Below are 19,115 nucleotides of genomic sequence, written 5' to 3'. Positions count from 1 at the left end.
AGTTTCTGATGTATATCTATTTATTTAATTATTTGTTTTAAAGATTTATTTTATTTTAGAGAGCCCATGTGCAAGCGGTGGGGAGGGGCCGAAGGGGAAAGAGAGAGAGAATCCCAAGCAGACTCCCCACTGAGCATGGAGCCCAATGCAAGCTCTATACCATGACACCAAGATCGTAACCTGATCCAAAACCAAGAGTTAGATGCTCAACCGACTGAGCCACCCAGGTGCCCCAGTCCTTTGTATTTCTATGTTATCAGTTGTAATGTGCCCTCTTGCATTTATAATAATATTTATTAGAGTCTTCTCTCTTTTTTCTTGGTAAGTATAGCTAAGGGTTTGTCAGTTTTGTTGATCTTTTCAAAAAGCAACTCTTAGTTTTGTTGATATTTGTAATTATGTTTCTATTCTCTATTTCTTTTATTTCTGCTCTGGTCTTTGTATCTCCTAACTTCTGTTAAGTTTAGGCTTAGTTTTATTCTTGTTTTCCTAGTCCCTTGAGGTATAAAGTCAGATTATTTATGTGAGATCTTTGTTTTGTTTTAATGTAGGCACACATTTTTCACTCTGAATTTCCCTTTAGCACTGCTTTTGCTGCATCCTTTTTTTGGTATATTGTGTTTCCATTTTAATTTGTTTCAAGATACTTTTTTATTTCTCTTTTGATTTTATGTTGTTCAAGAATGTGTTGCTTAATTTTCACATGCTTGTGAATTTTCCAGTTTTCTTCTTGTTAGTGATTTCTCGTTTCATATCATTGTGCTTGGAAAAGACACTTGGTGTGATTTTAGTCTTTTGAAATTTGCTGAGACTTATTTCATGACCTTACATATGATCTATCCTCAAGAATGGTTTGTGTACACATGAGAAGAATTAATTCTACTTGCTGTTGGATGGAATGTTTCATATACATCTAAAAGGTCCTTTTGGTCTAAAGTAAAGCTCAAATCCAGTATTTTCTTATTGATTTTCTGTTTGGATGATGTATCCACTGTTGAAAGTGGTATATTGATATTTCCTATTATTATTGTATTGTCATCCTTTACTCCCTTCAGATCTGTTAGTTTTGTTTAATATATTTGGATGCTCCAATATGGGTACATATATATTTACAGTCATTATAGTCTCTTGATGAATTGACCCCTTTGTCAATAAATAATGACCTTCATTGTCTTTTTAAAAAATATTTACTTATTTTAGGGGAAGGGGGAGGCAGACAGAGAAGGAGAAAAGCAGACTTCCCACCAAGCAGGGAGCCTGATGTGTGGGGCTCAATTCTAGGACCCATAGATCATGACCTGAACTAAAACCAAGGGTCAGATGGTTAATTGAGCCACCTAGTACTCTGGCCTTTGTTGTCTCTTTTTACAGTTTTTGACTTAAGTCTATCAGTCTGATACAAGTATAGCTACCCCTGCTTTCTTTGGTTTCCATTTTTGTAGGGTATCTCTTTCCATCCCTTCACTTTTAGCCTGTGGTGTCATTGAAGGCAAAGTGAGTCTTTTGCAGATTGCATATAGTTTGTTTTGTCCCCATTCAGCCACTCTATGCCTTTTGATTGGTGACTAATCCATTAACATTTCCAATAATTGTTGATAGGTCTGTTGCCTTCTTTTTTAAAAGAATTATTTATTTATTTTTAAATCCCAATGTAATTAATGTACAGTGTTATATTAGTTTCAGGTATACGATACAGCAATTCAGTAATTCTATACGTTACTCATTGCTCACGGTGATAAGGGTACTTTTCATTCCCTGCATCTATTTCACCATTCCCTTACCCCCTCCCAACTATTGCCTTCTTGTTAATTGTTTTCTGGCTGTTTTGCAGTTTCTTTGTTTCTTTTCTTCCTCTCTTGCTATCTCCCTTTGTGAGCTGATGGCGGTATACTTTGATTCCCTTCTTTTTATTTTATGTTATCTACCACAGGTTGTGGTTACCCTAGGACTTACTTAAAACATCTTCTAAAAAAACAGTTTATTTTAAACTGATAAAAATTTAAATGTGAATACATGTGAAAACTCCACCCTTTTACTTCCCTTCCCCACATTTATGTTTTTGATGTCATGATTTATATCTTTTTAAATTGTGTATCCATTGTGAAATTATTATAGCTATAGCTGCTTTTAATATTTTTGTCCTTTAATCTTTTTGCTAGAATTATGTGGTTAGCACATATCCATATTACATTATTAGAGTGTTCGGAATCTGACTGTATACTCAACTTTGCCAGTGTATTGTCTGCTGGTATTGCTTTTTTTTTTTTTTTAAGATTTTATTTATTTGTCAGAGAGAGAGAGAGAGAGAGCGAGCACAGGCAGACAGAGTGGCAGACAGAGGCAGAGGGAGAAGCAGGCTCCCCACATAACAAGGAGCCCGATGTGGGACTCGATCCCAGGACGCTGGGATCATGACCTGAGCCGAAGGCAGCGGCTTAACCAACTGAGCCACCCAGGTGTCCCTGGTATTGCATTTTTAAAATATGTTTTCAGGGGCGCCTGGGTGGCTCAGTGGGTTAAAGCCTCTGCCTTCAGCTCAGGTCATGATCTCAGGGTCCTGGGATCGAGCCCCGCATCAGGCTCTCTGCTCAGCAGGGAGCCTGCTTCCTCCTCTCTCTCTCTGCCTGCCTCTCTGCCTACTTGTGATCTCTGTCTGTCAAATAAATAAATAAAATCTTTAAAATATGTTTTCAAGTTACTAGCTAGTGCCCTTTTGTTTCAGCTTGAGGAACTCCTTTAGTGTACCTTTTAAGGCAGGTCTGGCTGTGATGAACTACTTCAGCTTTTAGTTATTAGAGAATGCCCTTATCTCTCCTTCATTTCTGGAAGACATCTTTTCTGGGTAAAATATTTCTGGTTGGCAGGTTTCTTTTTCCCTTTAGCACTTTAAATATATCACCCTATTCTCTCTTGGCCTGCAAAGATTTCTGCTGACAGCTCTGATGCTGTTATGAGTTTCCCTTACGTCAGAGAAGTATTTTTCTCTTGCTGTTTTACAACTTTTCTTTGCCTTTAAATTCCTAAGAAGCTATTTGCAACTACAATGACTCAAGAAATGTTATACTATAGGTGAAATAAAAATTATGTGCACACTTTGATTATAGGAATATAATTAATAGTTTTGCTGAAATAAAGGCAGTACAAATTTAAAAAAAATCATTTTAGATTGAAATTTTGGGATGACCTTTCAGCTACACAAACTTGGGTATCCAAGCCTTCCAGGTCTGGGAAGTTCTCAGCCATTATTTCTTATTTTTTAATTTTTAAATTTTTGTTTATTTATATTTTTTGGTAATCTCTACACCCAACATGGAGCTTGAACTCACACCCCTGTGATCAAGAGTCCCATGCTCTTCTGATTGAACCAGCAGGTGCCCCAGCCATTATTTCTTTAAATAAGCTTTTTACTCTTTTTCTCCTTTGCTTACTTTGGGATTCCAGTGATGCATAGATTGTTTTCTTAAAAGTGCCCAATATGTAGGTTTTCTTCATTCCTGTTCTTTTTTTTTTTTTTTCCTTTTTGACCCTTTGTTTAGTTAATTTCAAATGATCTGTCTTTGCCCTCACTGGTTCTTTCTCCTGCTTGGTCTAGTGTGTTGTTGAAGCTCTCTCTTGAGTTCTTCAGTCATTGACTCCTTCATCTCCAAAATTTCTGTTTGGCTCTTTTTAGTGTTTTCTGTCTCTGTTGAACTTCTCATTTTGTTCTTGTACAGTTTTCCTGATTTCATTAAATTGTTTATCTATATTCTCCTATAGTTCTCTGAGCATCTTTTGAAGAATTATTTTAAATTCTTTGTTTGGCAATTCCTGTATCTCCATTTCTTTGGGGTGAGTTACTGGAAGTTCACAGTGTTCCTTTGATGAAATTATGTTTTTCTGATTCTTCATGATTCTGTAGCCATTGAGTAAGTGTGTGCACATTATAAGAAACAGAGACCTCTAACAGACTTTATGGACTAACTTTATGGACTAAGGTGTTTCTCTGTGGATGGCAGCTTGGTGGAATGTGCCATAACACAGGTTCTAGTGGGTCAGGGCACCAAGTGCAAGGATATATGGCAGCTCTGGGTCTACAGGGTGTGGTACCTCATCAGCTCAGCATTGAAAACTGCCTTGTCCTTGGTGAGCACTGGGAGAGTCCAAAGAGGCTGCAAAGACTAATTAGGTCCTCAGCAACACCTTCAAGTCCAACATCTAGGGATCAGAGCAGGCAGCAGTGGTGACCAGAGCTGGCAGTGTACACACGCTTGGCTCTGGGGGTCAGCATGGGTGCCTGGGTCTGGCAGGGGCTGGTGTACAGACACACACATAATGGTGGGCACCAGGGCAGGCAGCAAGGGCACAGTGGTCACCATGGGGGGTGACCCTGACTGTCAGCCTATACTACCATGGCTGCTGGTTCTTGCCACAGGTGCCCAGCAGTGAGGCCAGTGTTGGGAGTCAAGCCAGAAGCCACACAGATATACAGCTGGTAGGCCTAGTTGCAAGTAAGCCCCATGATGCAGGCCTGTGACAGAAAACAGGCTAGAATTGGGCTCATAAGCTGCCGCAGGAGCCCTGGCTATCAGTATTTCCTCATGTGGCTACACGGTCTCACCACGGGTATGCACATGGCCGTGGGGGCCAGTGACAGGGTTTGGATCAAGGGTGTGCCAGTGTTGGCTTGAGAGCGGCGGGGGCAGGGTATCTAGTTGTAGTTGAGCTGAGTGGTAGAGGCCAGTGACAGGAGACAGGGCTGAATCTAGGCCCACAAGCAGCTACAGGAGCCTTGGCTATTGGCACGCACTTCCGTGGCTGTAGGATGTTGCCGTGAGTGCACACATGACAGTCGGGGCTGGTGAGAGGAGTCAGGCCAGTGGAGAGCAAGTGCAGAGAGGGGTTAGCCCCAGCATGCAGCTGGAGGTGGAGGTCAGCCCTCGGGATCTGGGCTGGCGTCTTGCCCTTTTGCAGCTGCAGAGGCCTGGGCTGGCTGCTGGTCCCCATCAGCTCTGCTGGGAACAGTGGGGATATAGGGAGTAAGGAGGAACTTGGAGGGCCAGTGTCAGCCAACACAAATACCAGTGGAGTGAAAACTAGTGAAATCCGCGGTGTGTTCTCATTGGGTAATTGGGGAAGAGGGAGGGAGTGAGAGGGGAAAGGATAGGAGATTGGCTCTAATCCAGTCCAAACTAGTAACCTACTAATAATATGATAGCTAACATGTGCTGAGAACTAAATATGTACAAGATGCTCTTCTAAGAGTTTCATGAATGTCAACTCACTTAATAATTATAACACAGTGATGTAGGTATCACTATTAACCCCTATGGCAAATGAGGAAACTGAGGCATACAAAGGTTACGTGGTGAGCCAAGGTTGTGCATCCAGTAATTGATGGAGTGGAAACCTCTTTGATGATGCAGAGAAGTGGTCATTGTTTGATAGTTCCAACCTTCCCTTTGGTCTTTTCAAATGTGACTTCCAGGAAGATCTGGGGCAGGGCTGTCAGGGCAGAGAAGGGCCTGGTTCCTCTATTCCTGTGGTGGTCTCTGTGTTCTCCTTGGCCTCTGTAGTGGAGTGGTTGTTCTGAGATGCTATCTGGCCTGGGACCACCTGCCTGGCATAAAAATGCCCTTTAGCCTTTCAATGGAAATTAAAGACTGTCTTTTAAAAAATTAAGACAACATACAAGCATTATAATGCACATAAGATCTATAGAATCTGTTTGGGGGAAATGTGGACCCCAAATCTCTATTTCAAGCCATGCTTAGGTAACAGAGGACTTTCCCTCTGGAATTCAAGGATGAGGAATATAGCCTTCCTGTTGCAGATTGCACCATAAGAGACATACCATTAATAATCCATTAGAACAACCTGAGGAGTTGGAAGCTCCAGAGAACAATGTCTTATAATACTGAAGTATTTGTCAGTGAATGTCTGCCAGTAGAAGGTGGAAATCAATTTCAGTTCAGGTATATAATTAACAAGACCCTTTGGCAAAGAGGCTATGTACATTCTTCATGACCAAACAAGAATACAGCTGCTAAAAATTGTTTCATCAATGTGCAGTAGGGTTCCCTTGGGTGAATTTTTGGATAAAAGAGGAACCCCTGGAGAAAGATTGGTTTACACCTCCAGGAATCTCTTCAGGGTCATTCATAACGATCAAGTACATTATGTATTATAGTTCTAAATGAGATATGAAAATATGCAAAGAAAAGTCCTAGGATTTTAGGCACACAAAAAAAGATGTAAGCAGATTTAATTAGTTTGTGCACGGACAGGTAGAAGCAACCCAAATATCCATCATTGGATAAATGGATAAACGAAATGTGGTCTGTCCATGCAGTGGAATATTATTCAGCCTTAAAAAGGACAGTGATCCTGCCACATGATATAACATGGATAACCTCAAAGATATTATGCTAAGGGAAAGAAGCCAGACACAAAAGGACAAATACTGTGTGATTCCACTTATATGAGGTACCTAGAGCAAATTCATTGTGACAGAAAGTAGAATGGTGGTGGCCAGGGCGGGAGGGTGGGGAGACTAGGGGGGTGGCAACAGAGTTTCAGTTTTACAACATGAAAACATCCTGGAGACAGGTTGCACGGCACTGGGGATATACTAAACGTTATGAAACTTTATACTTCAAAATGGTTAAGATGGCAAATTTTATGTTACGTGTATATTACCGCAGTTAAAAATAAAAACAGGGGTGCCTGGATGGCACAGTTGGTTAAGCATCTGACTCTTGGTTTTGGCTCAGGTTGTGATTTTAGGGTCATGGGATGGAGCCCTGAGTCAGGCTCTGTGCTCAGCGTGGGTCACTGGGCAGTTGGGTGGGCATGTGGGGTGGCCAGCCCCTGTCAGGGCTCAGAACGCACTTGTCCTATTAACGAGTCAGAGAATGAATGAGACCTGAGGATGAAGGGCACCCCCGTGAAGGAAGGGGAAGTGAAGGAGGCCTGCTGTGTCGGGGAGTGTGTGCGGTGGGCATGTGCTCACCCAGACGCACTCACACCACAAATGACCAGTGCCTCCAGCTCCTCCCTGGCCATTCTGTGCCATCAGCGGACCTTGTCTTCTCTCAGCAAGAGCTTGTGGTCTCCTCCAGTCCGTGTCACCAAACAGCGGGAAGGGCCTCCACCACTTTGGTGTTCGTCTCGGAGCTGAATTAAGCCAGTGAATTCTCTTCTTTCTAGGAATAGCTTGGCGCTCAGTAGGGTTACAAAGTTGTGTTCCTGGCCCCTGTTTGTGTTTACATTAGTTTGGAGCTGGTTTAGAGGAACATCTTTGATACCCCAGGGCAGGTGAGGAAGTATTTTTAAAGAGATGCTAGACGGCTCTGTTCCCAGGGGTGTTGTTAGAGCCGCTCTAACAAATCACTCCAAGTTGTGTGACTTAAAACAACAGAAACTTAGTCCCTCTGAGTTCTGGTGGCCAGAAGTGTGAAGTCAAGGTGTGCAGAGCCGCACTCCCTCTGAAGTCTCTGAGGGGGACCCTTGCCTGCCGCTCCCAGCTTCAGGTGGCTCCAGGTGTTTCTGACCAGGGGCTGCAGAATCTGGTCCTCCCCTTGTCTTCACGTGGTCTCCCCTGTGTGTCCAAGTCCCTCAATCCCCCCTCCATATTTCTCTTGTAAGGACACTTGTCACTGGGTCTGGGGCCCGCCCCCAATCTGGAATGATCTGATCTCGAGACCCTTAATTACAAATGAAAATACCATTCTTCCGGACAAGATCACGTTCTCAGGTTCTGATGCCCAGGACTTGGACATTCCTCAGCTCACAGCTGATGGAAATATTTCAGTTGCGGGGGCGGTGAGGAGCTAAAACCTTTTTAGAGCAGCACTGGCCACATCCTATTCAGCACGGCTGTGATCTCTGGGCCCTGGGTCTGCCCAGCCTAGGCCCACAAACCCAGCAACCAAGTCTCATCCCTTCGCACCACCCCCCAGCCTGGTCTCCCGCCTCCCTCCTCTCTCCTCCAAGATGAAAATACACTTTGAAACACATGGGCCCCAGAGAGTGAAGCATTCGGTCAAGGTTATACATCCACTTAGCAGAGGAAGTCGGAGCTCCCGATTCCTAACCCAATGTCCCATCTGAAATGGTTCTTTTCAAATCAGATGCTGCGGTTAGAGAGGACGGCGAGTAGAGCTGTTGAATCCGAACATGAAGCTTCCTGCGTTCCTGGCAGGCTTTCTAGGCTGTTTCTAAAGAAACTTATCAGCCTGTCAACATTCTCACCAGCCCCTCTTACCTTCCGCGTGTCACGGGCCCCGAAAACTGAAGGCAAGTGCACTTCTCACAACCTCCTCAGCCAATAGCTCTCTAGGCAAGTTTTCATGTCTTGTCTCCAAGGCGTATGATGGCAGCGACTTTCAGGCAGCTGAGACACACACCAGCTCTGTGAACCGTGCTGTCAATTTTTATTTTAACCCTCCTTTATTCACAGTTTGATTTCGTTTAGGATTGGCCCCCCCTTCCTGTTCAAATGCCAGGCCTGTGGCCCCACAGTCACTGGCAGAGCTGTCTTGTCATCACTACAGAGAAAGAACTCTGCCCCTTGACTCTTGTAGGGGAGTTTGGCTTCTGTGAGAGAACGACAAGGAATTTCTTCTCCACTTTGTTTGTTGGAACCATGGCAGCTTAGAAATGGTGGTGTTGTTTTTTTTTCCTTCTAATATCTAGTTTGCTTTCTCATGTTCTTGAGGAGTAGGAATAAATAGACCACATTGTCGATCTCCGGAATGATAACCCCTTGAAAAAGGTTTTTAAAGGGAGATGAATGAAGTTTCCTGAATCTGGCCTTTGAGTGCTTATGACGTCAGGAAATGCATTCTTTGGTAAAAGGACTCATCTGAGGTCAGACACGAAGGCTGGTATCTGATCCCTGAGCAAACACTAAGTAGAAAGCGTAGAAAACCAAAAAGGAGCAACAGGCACCCGCTTCTGCTACATGGTCAGGTCGGCTTCCGCAGTGCCCAGCCCGAGCTCCCCCACGGCAAGGAAGAGCCAGGGTGTGGCTTTGCTGCTGCCGTCCTACTGAACACCCCTGCAAGCCGTCCCTTGTGTCCTGGTCTGTGTTCCCTGATCGACTTGACCTAAGCCTACTTTAAACGCCTACCTCTTTGTAAAGCTCACTGACAGTTGGCTTTTGGTGCAGTCATCATCCATGTAATTTTCTGAATCAAGGAGTTCAAAGACTAAGAAAAGGAGATGCAAACCTGAGAACAAATCTGAACCAACTCAAAAGCCCAGATTTCAGCCACAGCCAAAGAATAAGGGGAGCTGGACACCCAGCAATCAGCACGGGCTCTGGACAGCGGAGCGGGGGTCGGGACCAGGTTGGAACCAAGCAAGTATGGAATAAAGTTTGGAGGGGGGTCCAAAGGCAAAAATGGTGTTCCGATCTTCTGCTTCCCAACAGCGGGCAGGAAGCCCGAGGCAGCTGCTTTTAGTTTGATTTTGTGTATACTCAGCTTTAGATCAGGCGGGTCCTATAAAAGAAGGACATATAAATTTCTGAACTTTCCCCCACTTTTCAAGCTCAAATGCTATCTTCTCAAAGTCATTCTAGGCTTCCTCACCATTTATTCTGAATCAGGAGCTTCTGGGGCACCTGGGTGGCTCAGTCCATTGAGTGTCTGACTCTTGATTTCATCTCAGGTCATGACCTCAGGTCCTGGGATCTAGCCCTGCATCGGGCTCCCTGCTCAATGCAGAGCCCACTGGTCCCTCTCCCTCCCTCTCTGCTCCTCTCCCCAACTTATGTGTGCACATGCGTGCACTCTCAATCTCTTGCTCTCAAATACATAAATGAAATCTTTAAGAAGAAGAAGAAAAAAGACAATTGCTAGATCTCACCCAGCTGGGAAGATTCAAAGCCAGGACTCAACATGAGTAATTCTGACTCTACAGCCAGTGTCTTTTCTCTGTCTGGAGGAAGATAAGTGAAAATTTTAGATACATAGAGTATGAGTTGCCAACATGGCAGGTGCCATGATACACTACAGGTAGCAACAAGTCAAGCTGAAGAGAGAAGTCTAGGTTAGAAATGTCAACTTGGAAGTCAGTTGCTTGCAAGTTATGAGGCTGATGTGACTGTTCTAGGCGAGGATATTGAGGGAAGCAAAAACATGGGATGATAAACCCCCAAAGAATCCCTCAATTTAGGGAATGAAGGACAAAATGTGGGCAAAGGAGATAAAAGAAGCAGCCACAGAGGTGGGCAGAGAACCAAGAAAGGCCGGTTCTGTAAAAACTGAGTTAAGATGGAGTCATAAGAGGCAAGTAGTGGGTAAGAGGATTTAACTGGAGATTCCAGTTTGCAGGGGATAAGACCCAAGAAGCAGCCTTTGAATTAAAGTTAAAGCCCTAGACCTCTTTTTGGAGTTCTGTACTTGTATATTGACGTGTTTACTTGACTTCCCAAAAGTACCTCAAATCATAGATTCCTATGTCCTGAACTTCTATCTTCCTCCCTCACTCCAGTCCCCAAATCTGATGCTCTCCCATTATTCATCTTTCAGTGAATGTGTCTATCATCTATCCTGTTATCCCCAAGTAGCGACTGGCAGTGACTTCTTCCTCACCTACTGCATACAATCCAACATCCTCCTAGCTGCAGGGAGGCCAGGACATTGGCTGGGGTTGACTTTGACCAGGGCTTGGGAAATTCTTCCTGTCTGGGGCCAGGCAGTAAATACTGGAGGCTTTGCAGGACATGGGGAGTTAGGAGAAGGGAGTTGGAGGAAATTGGAAGGTCATACGTTTTCTGTTGCAGCTACTCAAATCTTTGGAGTGTGAAAACAGCCACAGACAATAAGTAAATGAATGGGCGGGTCTGTGTTCCAATAGTTTTATTTCCAAACGCAGGTGGTGGGCTGGATTTGGCCCAAGGGTAGTTTGCTAGCCTCTGGCTTAGATAGGACACAGCCTACTTCTAAGAGATGGACATGCTGTTGCTTCCAACAGTCCTCATTCCATAAGCAAGAAGTTGTGGGGGGTGAGGACCACTAACGGTGTCTGCCATGTCCAACCCATGATATTCACTGCCCTTCCAGATGACTTGCAGGTACAAACCATTGGAAGTCTTTGTTGAATTATGGAAGATGTATTTTTTGGTTTTTAATGAAGAGTGCAGTTGAATTTTGCTCCCCCTGACTATTGCTGGTCGGAGACAGTCACTGATCAGAGACTTTGGCAAAGGGACTCACTAATTCTACAAAATGCCAAATTATGAGATTTCTAAGCTGGTGCTCTGCTCTGGCTCTTGAAACTTGATGGAAGGAAGAGTAGGGTTGAAGTAGCTGGGGGGTGGGGTTGTGAGGCCAGAGCACCTGTGCTCGGGTGTATGTTAATTTGTTTGGAAATATTTATCTATGCATACATAGATGGCGTACTTGATGAGTAACTATATTTATGCTGCACTTACATGCTTTTTCTCCGCCTTTAATGCAATCAGTGCACATTATGGAGACATGAATATGCAAATGTTGAATAAAGCTTGAATTTTTTAATTAAAAAAACTAAATCAGAGGAATTACAAGCATCCAATTTAACATTTTTAAATATGAAATGAAATGTTCTCCTTCATTCCCATTCATGGCCATGGATTTTGTTGATATTCAGCGTGGAACTTGATTATTTTATGCCTATCTGTCTTTAAAGGCATTGGCTTGGATTCGGGTGAGATCAAGGAGTGTGGGAGAAGGGCACGAGCGAGAGGGAAGTGACTGACTGAAGAATGACTTCTCTCCTGTCCTGGTTGATGTTGCTGGCACATGAAGCAGCTGACGGCTTGTGCACTTTCAAAGAGTATCAGCATATAAATACGCAGTCAGGAATTACATTTCCAAAAGGAAGCATTTTCCCCACTCAGTCTTCTCTTAATTCAGAAAAATTACTTTTAAATTGATGTAACACAGCAGTTTATAGCAGTTACCTTATCCCCCCCTAGGAATAAATGCAGACTTCTTTCTGCTCTCTGTTCAAACCAACAAACAAATGCTCTCTCTTCTGGCTTTACTCTTCCTGAGAAGGGAAGGTGCCCTCTGTCTGGCTTGGGATGAGAGCCCACATTGCAATCAGTTGATTATTTTTTAAACACTTCCTCATGTGGGATTCAGAACTGTCCACAATTAAATCACAAAGACTCATGCCAGGCTCCTTGGCATTTCGTCTTCCATGGTCAAACAGCTGGGTGATCTTGGCCAAGTGGCTGGTCATGATATCAAGAGTAATTCTACCTTATAATTATGCCACAGTTTATTCCAAGGACTTCCGCCTGTGTGTCCTTGTTTAATTTGAAAACTACCTCTGGGCTTCGAGAAGAATGGGTCAGGCCATTTTCAAGACCCTTTGGAAGCTACCGTGTTGAAGTCCGTAAGGTGTTTAGGTAGGGATAAAAAAAGAAAGGGCTAGACTAATGATAACTGCACCAAATTCAGCCTTTGTTGATCTGCTAGCGTGAACAAGTAGCAGAAAATCCAGTATGCGGAGATAAAACAATGCTTGGTCCATACTTGCCAAGAAACAACTTCTCCGACTTTCTAAAGCTTTGCACTTAGGTTTCCTGGTTTGGTCATTTTATAGGGGAAATTCCTCGGGCAGTTTATCTTATCCCTAGTATTTTAAACCAATTCTGCCTTCACAGTTCCAGGCATGCAGTCTGGAATTCTCTGAAGAATGTGAAATCTTTCAAAGGCTGAGTTTCTTCCTACAACAGCAGAGGGAATAAAGTGCTCAGGGACTGACTGAAACTTCTAACGAGTACTGACATCAAGCTGGTGGCTGCAGCATCTGAATCGTGTCTCTTTCTTACCTTGTCTTTTCTGAAGGCGGTATAGCAAGATGCTACTTTGTAATACATAGTTTAAAACGTGTGTTGCTTTTATTTATACCAAATGGAGGAAAATATATGTATATTTTTTATTTATAAGATTATGTCTTTACCATAATATGTACATATATATTGTGTATATATAAAAACCATATACGTGTGTGTGTGTGTGTGTGTATATATATATGTAAATATATATATATATACCATTAATTTATATATATATACATGGCCACCATGTTCTCCCCACCGCTTCAAAGAGCGGTCGCTTGAAGTTTCGCTGTCCTTTTCTTAGATTCTTTCTTAGAGAAAAGAATCCTGCATACACCAACATATATATATGTAAATATATATATATATACACACTCATACGTATATGGTTTTAAATGAATATTTTATTTTGAAACAATTCTCGATTTACAGAAAAGTTGCAAAGGTAACACAGGGAATTCCCTACACCCGTCCCCCAGTTCCCCCTAATGTTAACATCTTTCATTATCGTGATACATTTGTCAAACCTAAGAAACCTTCATTGATACATTACTTTTATTTATATTTTAAAATATTTTATTTATTTGAGAAAGAGAGGGAGAAAGAGAGCAGGAGCTGGGGGAGAGGCAGAGGGAGGGGGAGAAGCAGACTCCCCGCCGAGCAAGGAGCCGAAAGTGGGGCTCGATCCCAAAACCCTGGGATCATGATCTCAGCTGAAGGCAGCCGCTTAACCGACTGAGCCACCCAGGCGCCCTGACACATTACTTGCAACTCAACCCCAGATTTTATTTGGATTTCACCATTTTTAGGAAAATATTTCTAAGTCCCAGAGGTCTGAGTTTGTGTCCAGTGTCCGCTCAGCTGTTTCAGATTCTATGAACCTGAGTTTATGGGATCAGTGTTACTGGATCACAAAATGGCCCATTAGTTAAGAATTTTAGGATCCACATAGTGCTTACACATTTTTGTAAGGAAAGCAAGTAAGCTCTCTGGGGAAATTAACATCACACGGGCCAACATAACTTCAGTTGGCCACCATGTTCTCCCCACCTCTTCAAAGAGCGGTCGCTTGAAGTTTCGCTGTCCTTTTCTTAGATTCTTTCTTAGAAAAAAGAATCCTGCATACACCAACATACGCTCATGTCACATGGAAATGAAAAGTCATAATGTGTAGAAAGAGCCCAATTCTCATGGTCTTTTTAATCTAGGAAAGGAGGCCTTTCATGGCTTAAGACATTGCAGAAACCATAGGTGTACCGTAAGAAAGTCGGCCAATGGAGGGATATTTCCAGCTGTAAACGCTAGAGTGGAGAAACGAGTCATCCCCAAACAATCCGAGTTTCCTGGGGGTCGGCATTTCATTTGGGCTGTCTGTGTGGCGGTGGGTCACTCCCAGGTACATGCCAGGTGGTGTGAGCTTGCATGTCGACACAGCAAGGAGTGCAGGAAGCACTCTGTCAACACGCGTAACCATTGGTCTCTCCGCAGCTGATGCCTCTGAGCCATCTTATCGAGAACCGGGGCGACCCGAATACGTTTCCCTCTAGCAGTACAGATAGATGCCCGGAAGCCGAGCACGTGCATTGTGGCTAAGCAGACGCAGCGGGGTAACGAAAAGCTAGGATTCGCCTGCCTCCGTGAACCTCAATTAAAGAGCTTGGTGCCTCCTTTTGTCTTATCTGCTGCCAGTGTTTTGTCTTCTCTTGTGACAGTTTTGGGGTTTTTTGTTTGTTTTTGGTGTTTGGTTTTTTTAAGTGACCATCAACTTGCTGCGAGACTCTGGATGGGGAGACAGAGGAGTGCTATGTCCGTGGAAGGGCAGGATAGTCGTGGCTGCCCAGGAGTTAAGAAGATGCTTCTCCTGCAGCTGCAAACCAACGCTGGCAAGAGCCAAGCACAGAGGGGGCAGGAGAGAGGGTGGGAGGAATGCAGGATACCCCCGAATTCCTCCCACACCGTCTTATGCAACAGCCAGCAGAAACCAAATGTACTTAGGGAGAGCGAGCTAAATTATTGAGTAGACTCTTAACAGCAGGCGAGTGGGAAAGACATCTGCAGATTTGAGTTTCACGCCCCAGTAATAAATACAGTGTTGAGAGAAGAAATCTGTCCTAGCAAATGCGTGGGGACGGGGACAGACTGCTAACAGGCTGGCTCTTCCATCTTGACAAGATCGGAGGCAAATGTTGTTGGCTGGGTCCGGTGCCCTCCCGTGTGAGCTGGCAGAGGGAGAGGAGGGGGCAGAGATACCCAAGCTTGGAAATGACTAGGTGTCCTCTGGTTGAGCAGGTAACCCCACGGCAGTTCACGAGAAGCTAAGAAAAAGCTGGGTCCAGTGGGGAGTGTGTCTCCGAGCAGGGTCTGGATGAAGGGGTGACCCCTCCGAGCAAGCTTCTTGAGGGCAAGAACAATCTCAAGAAATGTTGGGCCTAGTTTTGTGGGTGTTTCCAAACAGCGCCGTCTCGCATCTGTTGCTGGAAGGCCACGGGAAGAAGTGTACCTCCTGAGAATTTGCATCTAAAGGTAGTTGGGTACACCTGGAAAGGGCATCAAGTTAGGGCTCAGAAGTCCTGAGGTCTGTCTGCAGCCCGCCTTTCAAATTCAGAAGACGCTTGGAGAAGACACTTGGCCTCTCCCTGTGCTGATTTCCCAGGACAGTTCTCTTTGGTGGTGACAAGAATGACAACAGGCTAATCAAACTGCTGGAGGCTCTGTTGCCTCTTTGCATCTTCATCATGCCTACACCTAGATAAATTCATATTTTTAGAAAACTGTCTCACACCATCGCTCCCCCGCCCTCCTCCCCCGAAGCCACGAGCTCCAATTATGGGGATTAGACCAGCGGCATCCAGAAACGAAGGTATTCAAATGGTTTGGGCAGCAGGTCTATCTAAGGGTGAGGTCAGCCCTGTTTAGACAACCCCCAGTGCAGTCCCCCTTTGGAGGGATTGTGCTCACTCACTTATCACTAACAGCGCACAGTCACAGTGACCCGGGCTCAGTGACCTTGTTCTGCCTCCTGCCGCGCCTGCTTGACCTCAGATCCCTGCTCCCGTCCCCAGGCTCTCGGACCATCTGGCTTCCTATTCTGGATCGGGATATCGACCTGAGGTCTGCCATGTTTGGGTGACCCATTGGACTCTTCCCGGCATGCATCTCTGTAGTATACAATAGACCCAAAGGGGTGATAGAAATGAGTCTTGACATGTGTGGGTTGAAGCCTGGTGTTTAGTCAATTATAATTAGCAAGTTATTAAGTCAGGCCAGAAAGGGACGCGTGGAGGGGTCTCACTGTACTCTCCGGTCTCCTCCGATGCCAGCTGACCGATCACGGGGGACATTTATGGAGCCCCCTTTGGAGAAGCCCACCCTGCTTTTTCTTCCTGTAGAAAAGACTGGAGAGGACACCCTTCCATGGCTCCCTTCTCCTCATCGGGCAACAGGTTTTTCTTTAAAGTATTGACCTTCCGAAAGTACAAACTGCCCTGTGAGCCTCAGTTTAGTGACCTGTGAACCACAGAGTCTGACGTTCCTAAAAGAAACACTGACTTTGGTAACAGGGGGAGACTGATCCGGGGCAGATCGGACTGGTAGACGGCACCTTCGTGTTCCTTGAAATTAAGCTGGAATCATGGAACTGCCTGTTCTTGGTGTTTGACCTACACTGCAGGTGCTCAGTGCAAAGTAACGGATGTGGATTCCTCCTACTCGCTGGAGGTGACTAGTTGACTGGCCTGGAGGCTCTTTGGATTCTGGAAGCCTGGCTCTGCAGCTCGCGTGTCTATGTAGGTTACCATGCAGGATGGGGTTCACGTTTGTTTTATGCCGGCACCCAGCATCCCTGATGTATCTAAAAGGGCCAACAGCGACCGCTTCCCCGCAGAACACCTTGGAGAAACCCACCTGTGCGTGGTAGGCAGCTCTGTGAGGGCGTTCCCGACCTTGGCTGGGATTTGTGCTCGTCCTGTGCTGACTCAACATCTGAGGCGCAGTGGGCGCCTTGAACTTGCTCCAGGCCGATTCGAGAGTTGTCGCAGCCGTCAAGCTTCTTGGTTCTCCTGCTTAGGATCCCCCCCCACCCCGAGACAGAAATTGACCACCCCCGCCCAGGTGGGTGCCTGCGCTCATCTGGGAGGCTGCGGACAGCCACATGGGGAGGTTGTGGTTCATTTCTGGGCAGAACGGCCAACAGAGAAGCTAAAAAGTGAAAGTGACGGGAACCCACCCCCAGCGATCTTAGCGTCGTGCTCCTTGGAAACAACCTCCCCAGCGGACAGATTCAGGGTACAAGTGCTGCGGCTGTCCCTTGACCACGATGCCCGCCTGACTTACTCAGTGTTCTGGTTCATCTGGTGGTTTTTTGTTTGTTTTTTTTTTTTTAAGTTGGCGAGTTCGATTTTAGCTCTAAATCCTCTAAGATCATGAATAATGTTACTGCCCCCCAGTTTAGGCTCAGGGCACAGTCACGGAACTTTACACAACATGAAGGGGTGGGGCAAGGAGTAGACTGATGTGTTTCCCCTCGATTCTCCCCTCCCCCTCCCACCCCGTCTAGCTCCCACATGCATTCCTTACCCTAAATGCGGTTTTCGGCATTATGGCAAAAGGACGACTGTGACCATTGAAACGGGGTGAATGGAACCACCCAGGGCACGGGCCTCTGACTCCTCTTGCCCTCGCTACTTGCCTGTCTCCAGTCCACATCTTTGCCTGTCTGACCCTTTGTAGCCAGATGCAACCCAGTCTCTCAGGAAATCAAGACCTCTGAGGCTTTTGATGTGACTGTTTTCCTCAGGGTGATAGTCCTTTGGCTCTTTTCTTTCCTGATTGATTGGAAGGCCTTTCCCACTTATCACCAGAGCTATCTCACTGCCCCCGCTCCTTTTACAGCTTGCTCTGGGAAGCTTCAGAACCCAAGCAGGTACTCTTGGCCCATGCCTTTGAATCTCGAGAAAGACAACACGGGTCCAGAGTTGTTTTAAACATCCCCTAAGAGCTTTAAGGATAAGCAAACAAAACTGTATGCATCTCCAAAATGATTTGGAAAGCCCAGGATAGGGCTGATTTGGGGGAACTTGGCCAAGGGGTGGTCATGGTTTTTGGCTTTCCATTACACAGCTGGCCCGTAATGGCTATGACACGGAAGATTGTCCTAAGTATGTTAAAAGTTCTCCTCATAATAACTACACTGTTGCACTTCCCAGATCTTGTCAAATGAGCAGTTTCCATTTCTAAACATTCCCTTGGGGCACCTGGGTGGCTCGGTTGAGTGACTGCCTTCTGCTCAGGTCATGATCCTGGAGTCTCGGGATCGAGCCCCTGCATCGGGCTCCCTCCTCAGTGGGGAGTCTGCTTCTCCCTCTCCCACTCTCTCTGCTTGTGTTCCATCCCCTGTGTCTCTGTCAAACAAATAAAATCTTTAAAAACAAACAAACAAACAAACACTCCCTTTACAAATATCTTGAATTCAAGGGTCTCATAAGAGTTTCTGGGTATTTAACAGAATCTCATGGATCCAAACAGTAGCAGGTGTGTCAGCCATGAGAACTGTTTAAGTAGTTGGAGTTCTGAAATGACTCTGAGTTAGCTCTTCATGGCAGAAGTAGTTAAAGCAGAAGCCAGCAAGGAGTCTCTGGAGAGGATAAAAGTGTTTAAGGGGGACGGCAGGCAGCCTCTGAGATGGCCCCAGTGACCCCCACCTCCTGGTATTCAGGCCCTCGTGCAATCCCCCTTCTTAAGTGTGCGTCGAACCTAGTGACTTGCTTCTGATAAACGGATGACATCATGCTATATCACTTCTGACACATGTGGGCAAAAGATCGTGACTTCTGGTTTGTTTGTTCTCTCCATGTTTGCTCAGTGAAGTCAGCTGCCATATTGTGAGTTGCCATATGGAGAGACTCACATGGGGAGGAACAGAGTGAGGGCCCTGCCCAGCAACTCACAAGGAGCTGACTCCCGCCAACAATTGCTTGAGTCGACTTGGAGGCAGATCCTTCCCTGGTCCAGCCTTCGGATGACTGCGGCCCCTGCCAACACCAGGATCGCAGCCGTTAGCAGCTCTGAGGCAGAAGACCCAGGTAAGCTGCACCCACATTCCTGAAGCTTAAAAAACTGAGGGAGAATCAATGTTACTGTTTCAAGACACATCATTTTGGAGTAATATGTTCTGTGACGGTAGATAACGCGACTAGCATGTTGAAAAGTTGACCTCTGGTATCCACGCCCCCCTTACCTAGGATTTATGAGTTTTCAGGGGTTAAAAAAATGAGACTCAAAGGTATCGACTATATTGATG

General features: G+C 45.2%; 1 protein-coding gene across 1 annotated transcript in view; it reads left to right on the top strand.

Moving 5' to 3' along the window:
• The window catches only part of CDKAL1 (CDK5 regulatory subunit associated protein 1 like 1), a 708,279-nt gene extending 689,380 nt beyond the window's left edge, over positions 1-18,899 (top strand). Inside the window, exon 16 of the mRNA XM_047732825.1 lies at positions 18,678-18,899. Coding sequence (XP_047588781.1) covers positions 18,678-18,680 — 3 coding nt within the window. The 3' untranslated portion in view covers positions 18,681-18,899. The remainder of the gene's footprint in view (positions 1-18,677) is intronic.
• Positions 18,900-19,115: the final 216 nt, after the last annotated feature.

This window comes from Lutra lutra, chromosome 6, assembly GCF_902655055.1.
Source record: "Lutra lutra chromosome 6, mLutLut1.2, whole genome shotgun sequence".
Taxonomy (NCBI): domain Eukaryota; kingdom Metazoa; phylum Chordata; class Mammalia; order Carnivora; family Mustelidae; genus Lutra; species Lutra lutra.
The sequence above is the reverse complement of the archived record's forward strand: the minus strand, read 5'-3'. Positions and strand labels throughout refer to the sequence as shown.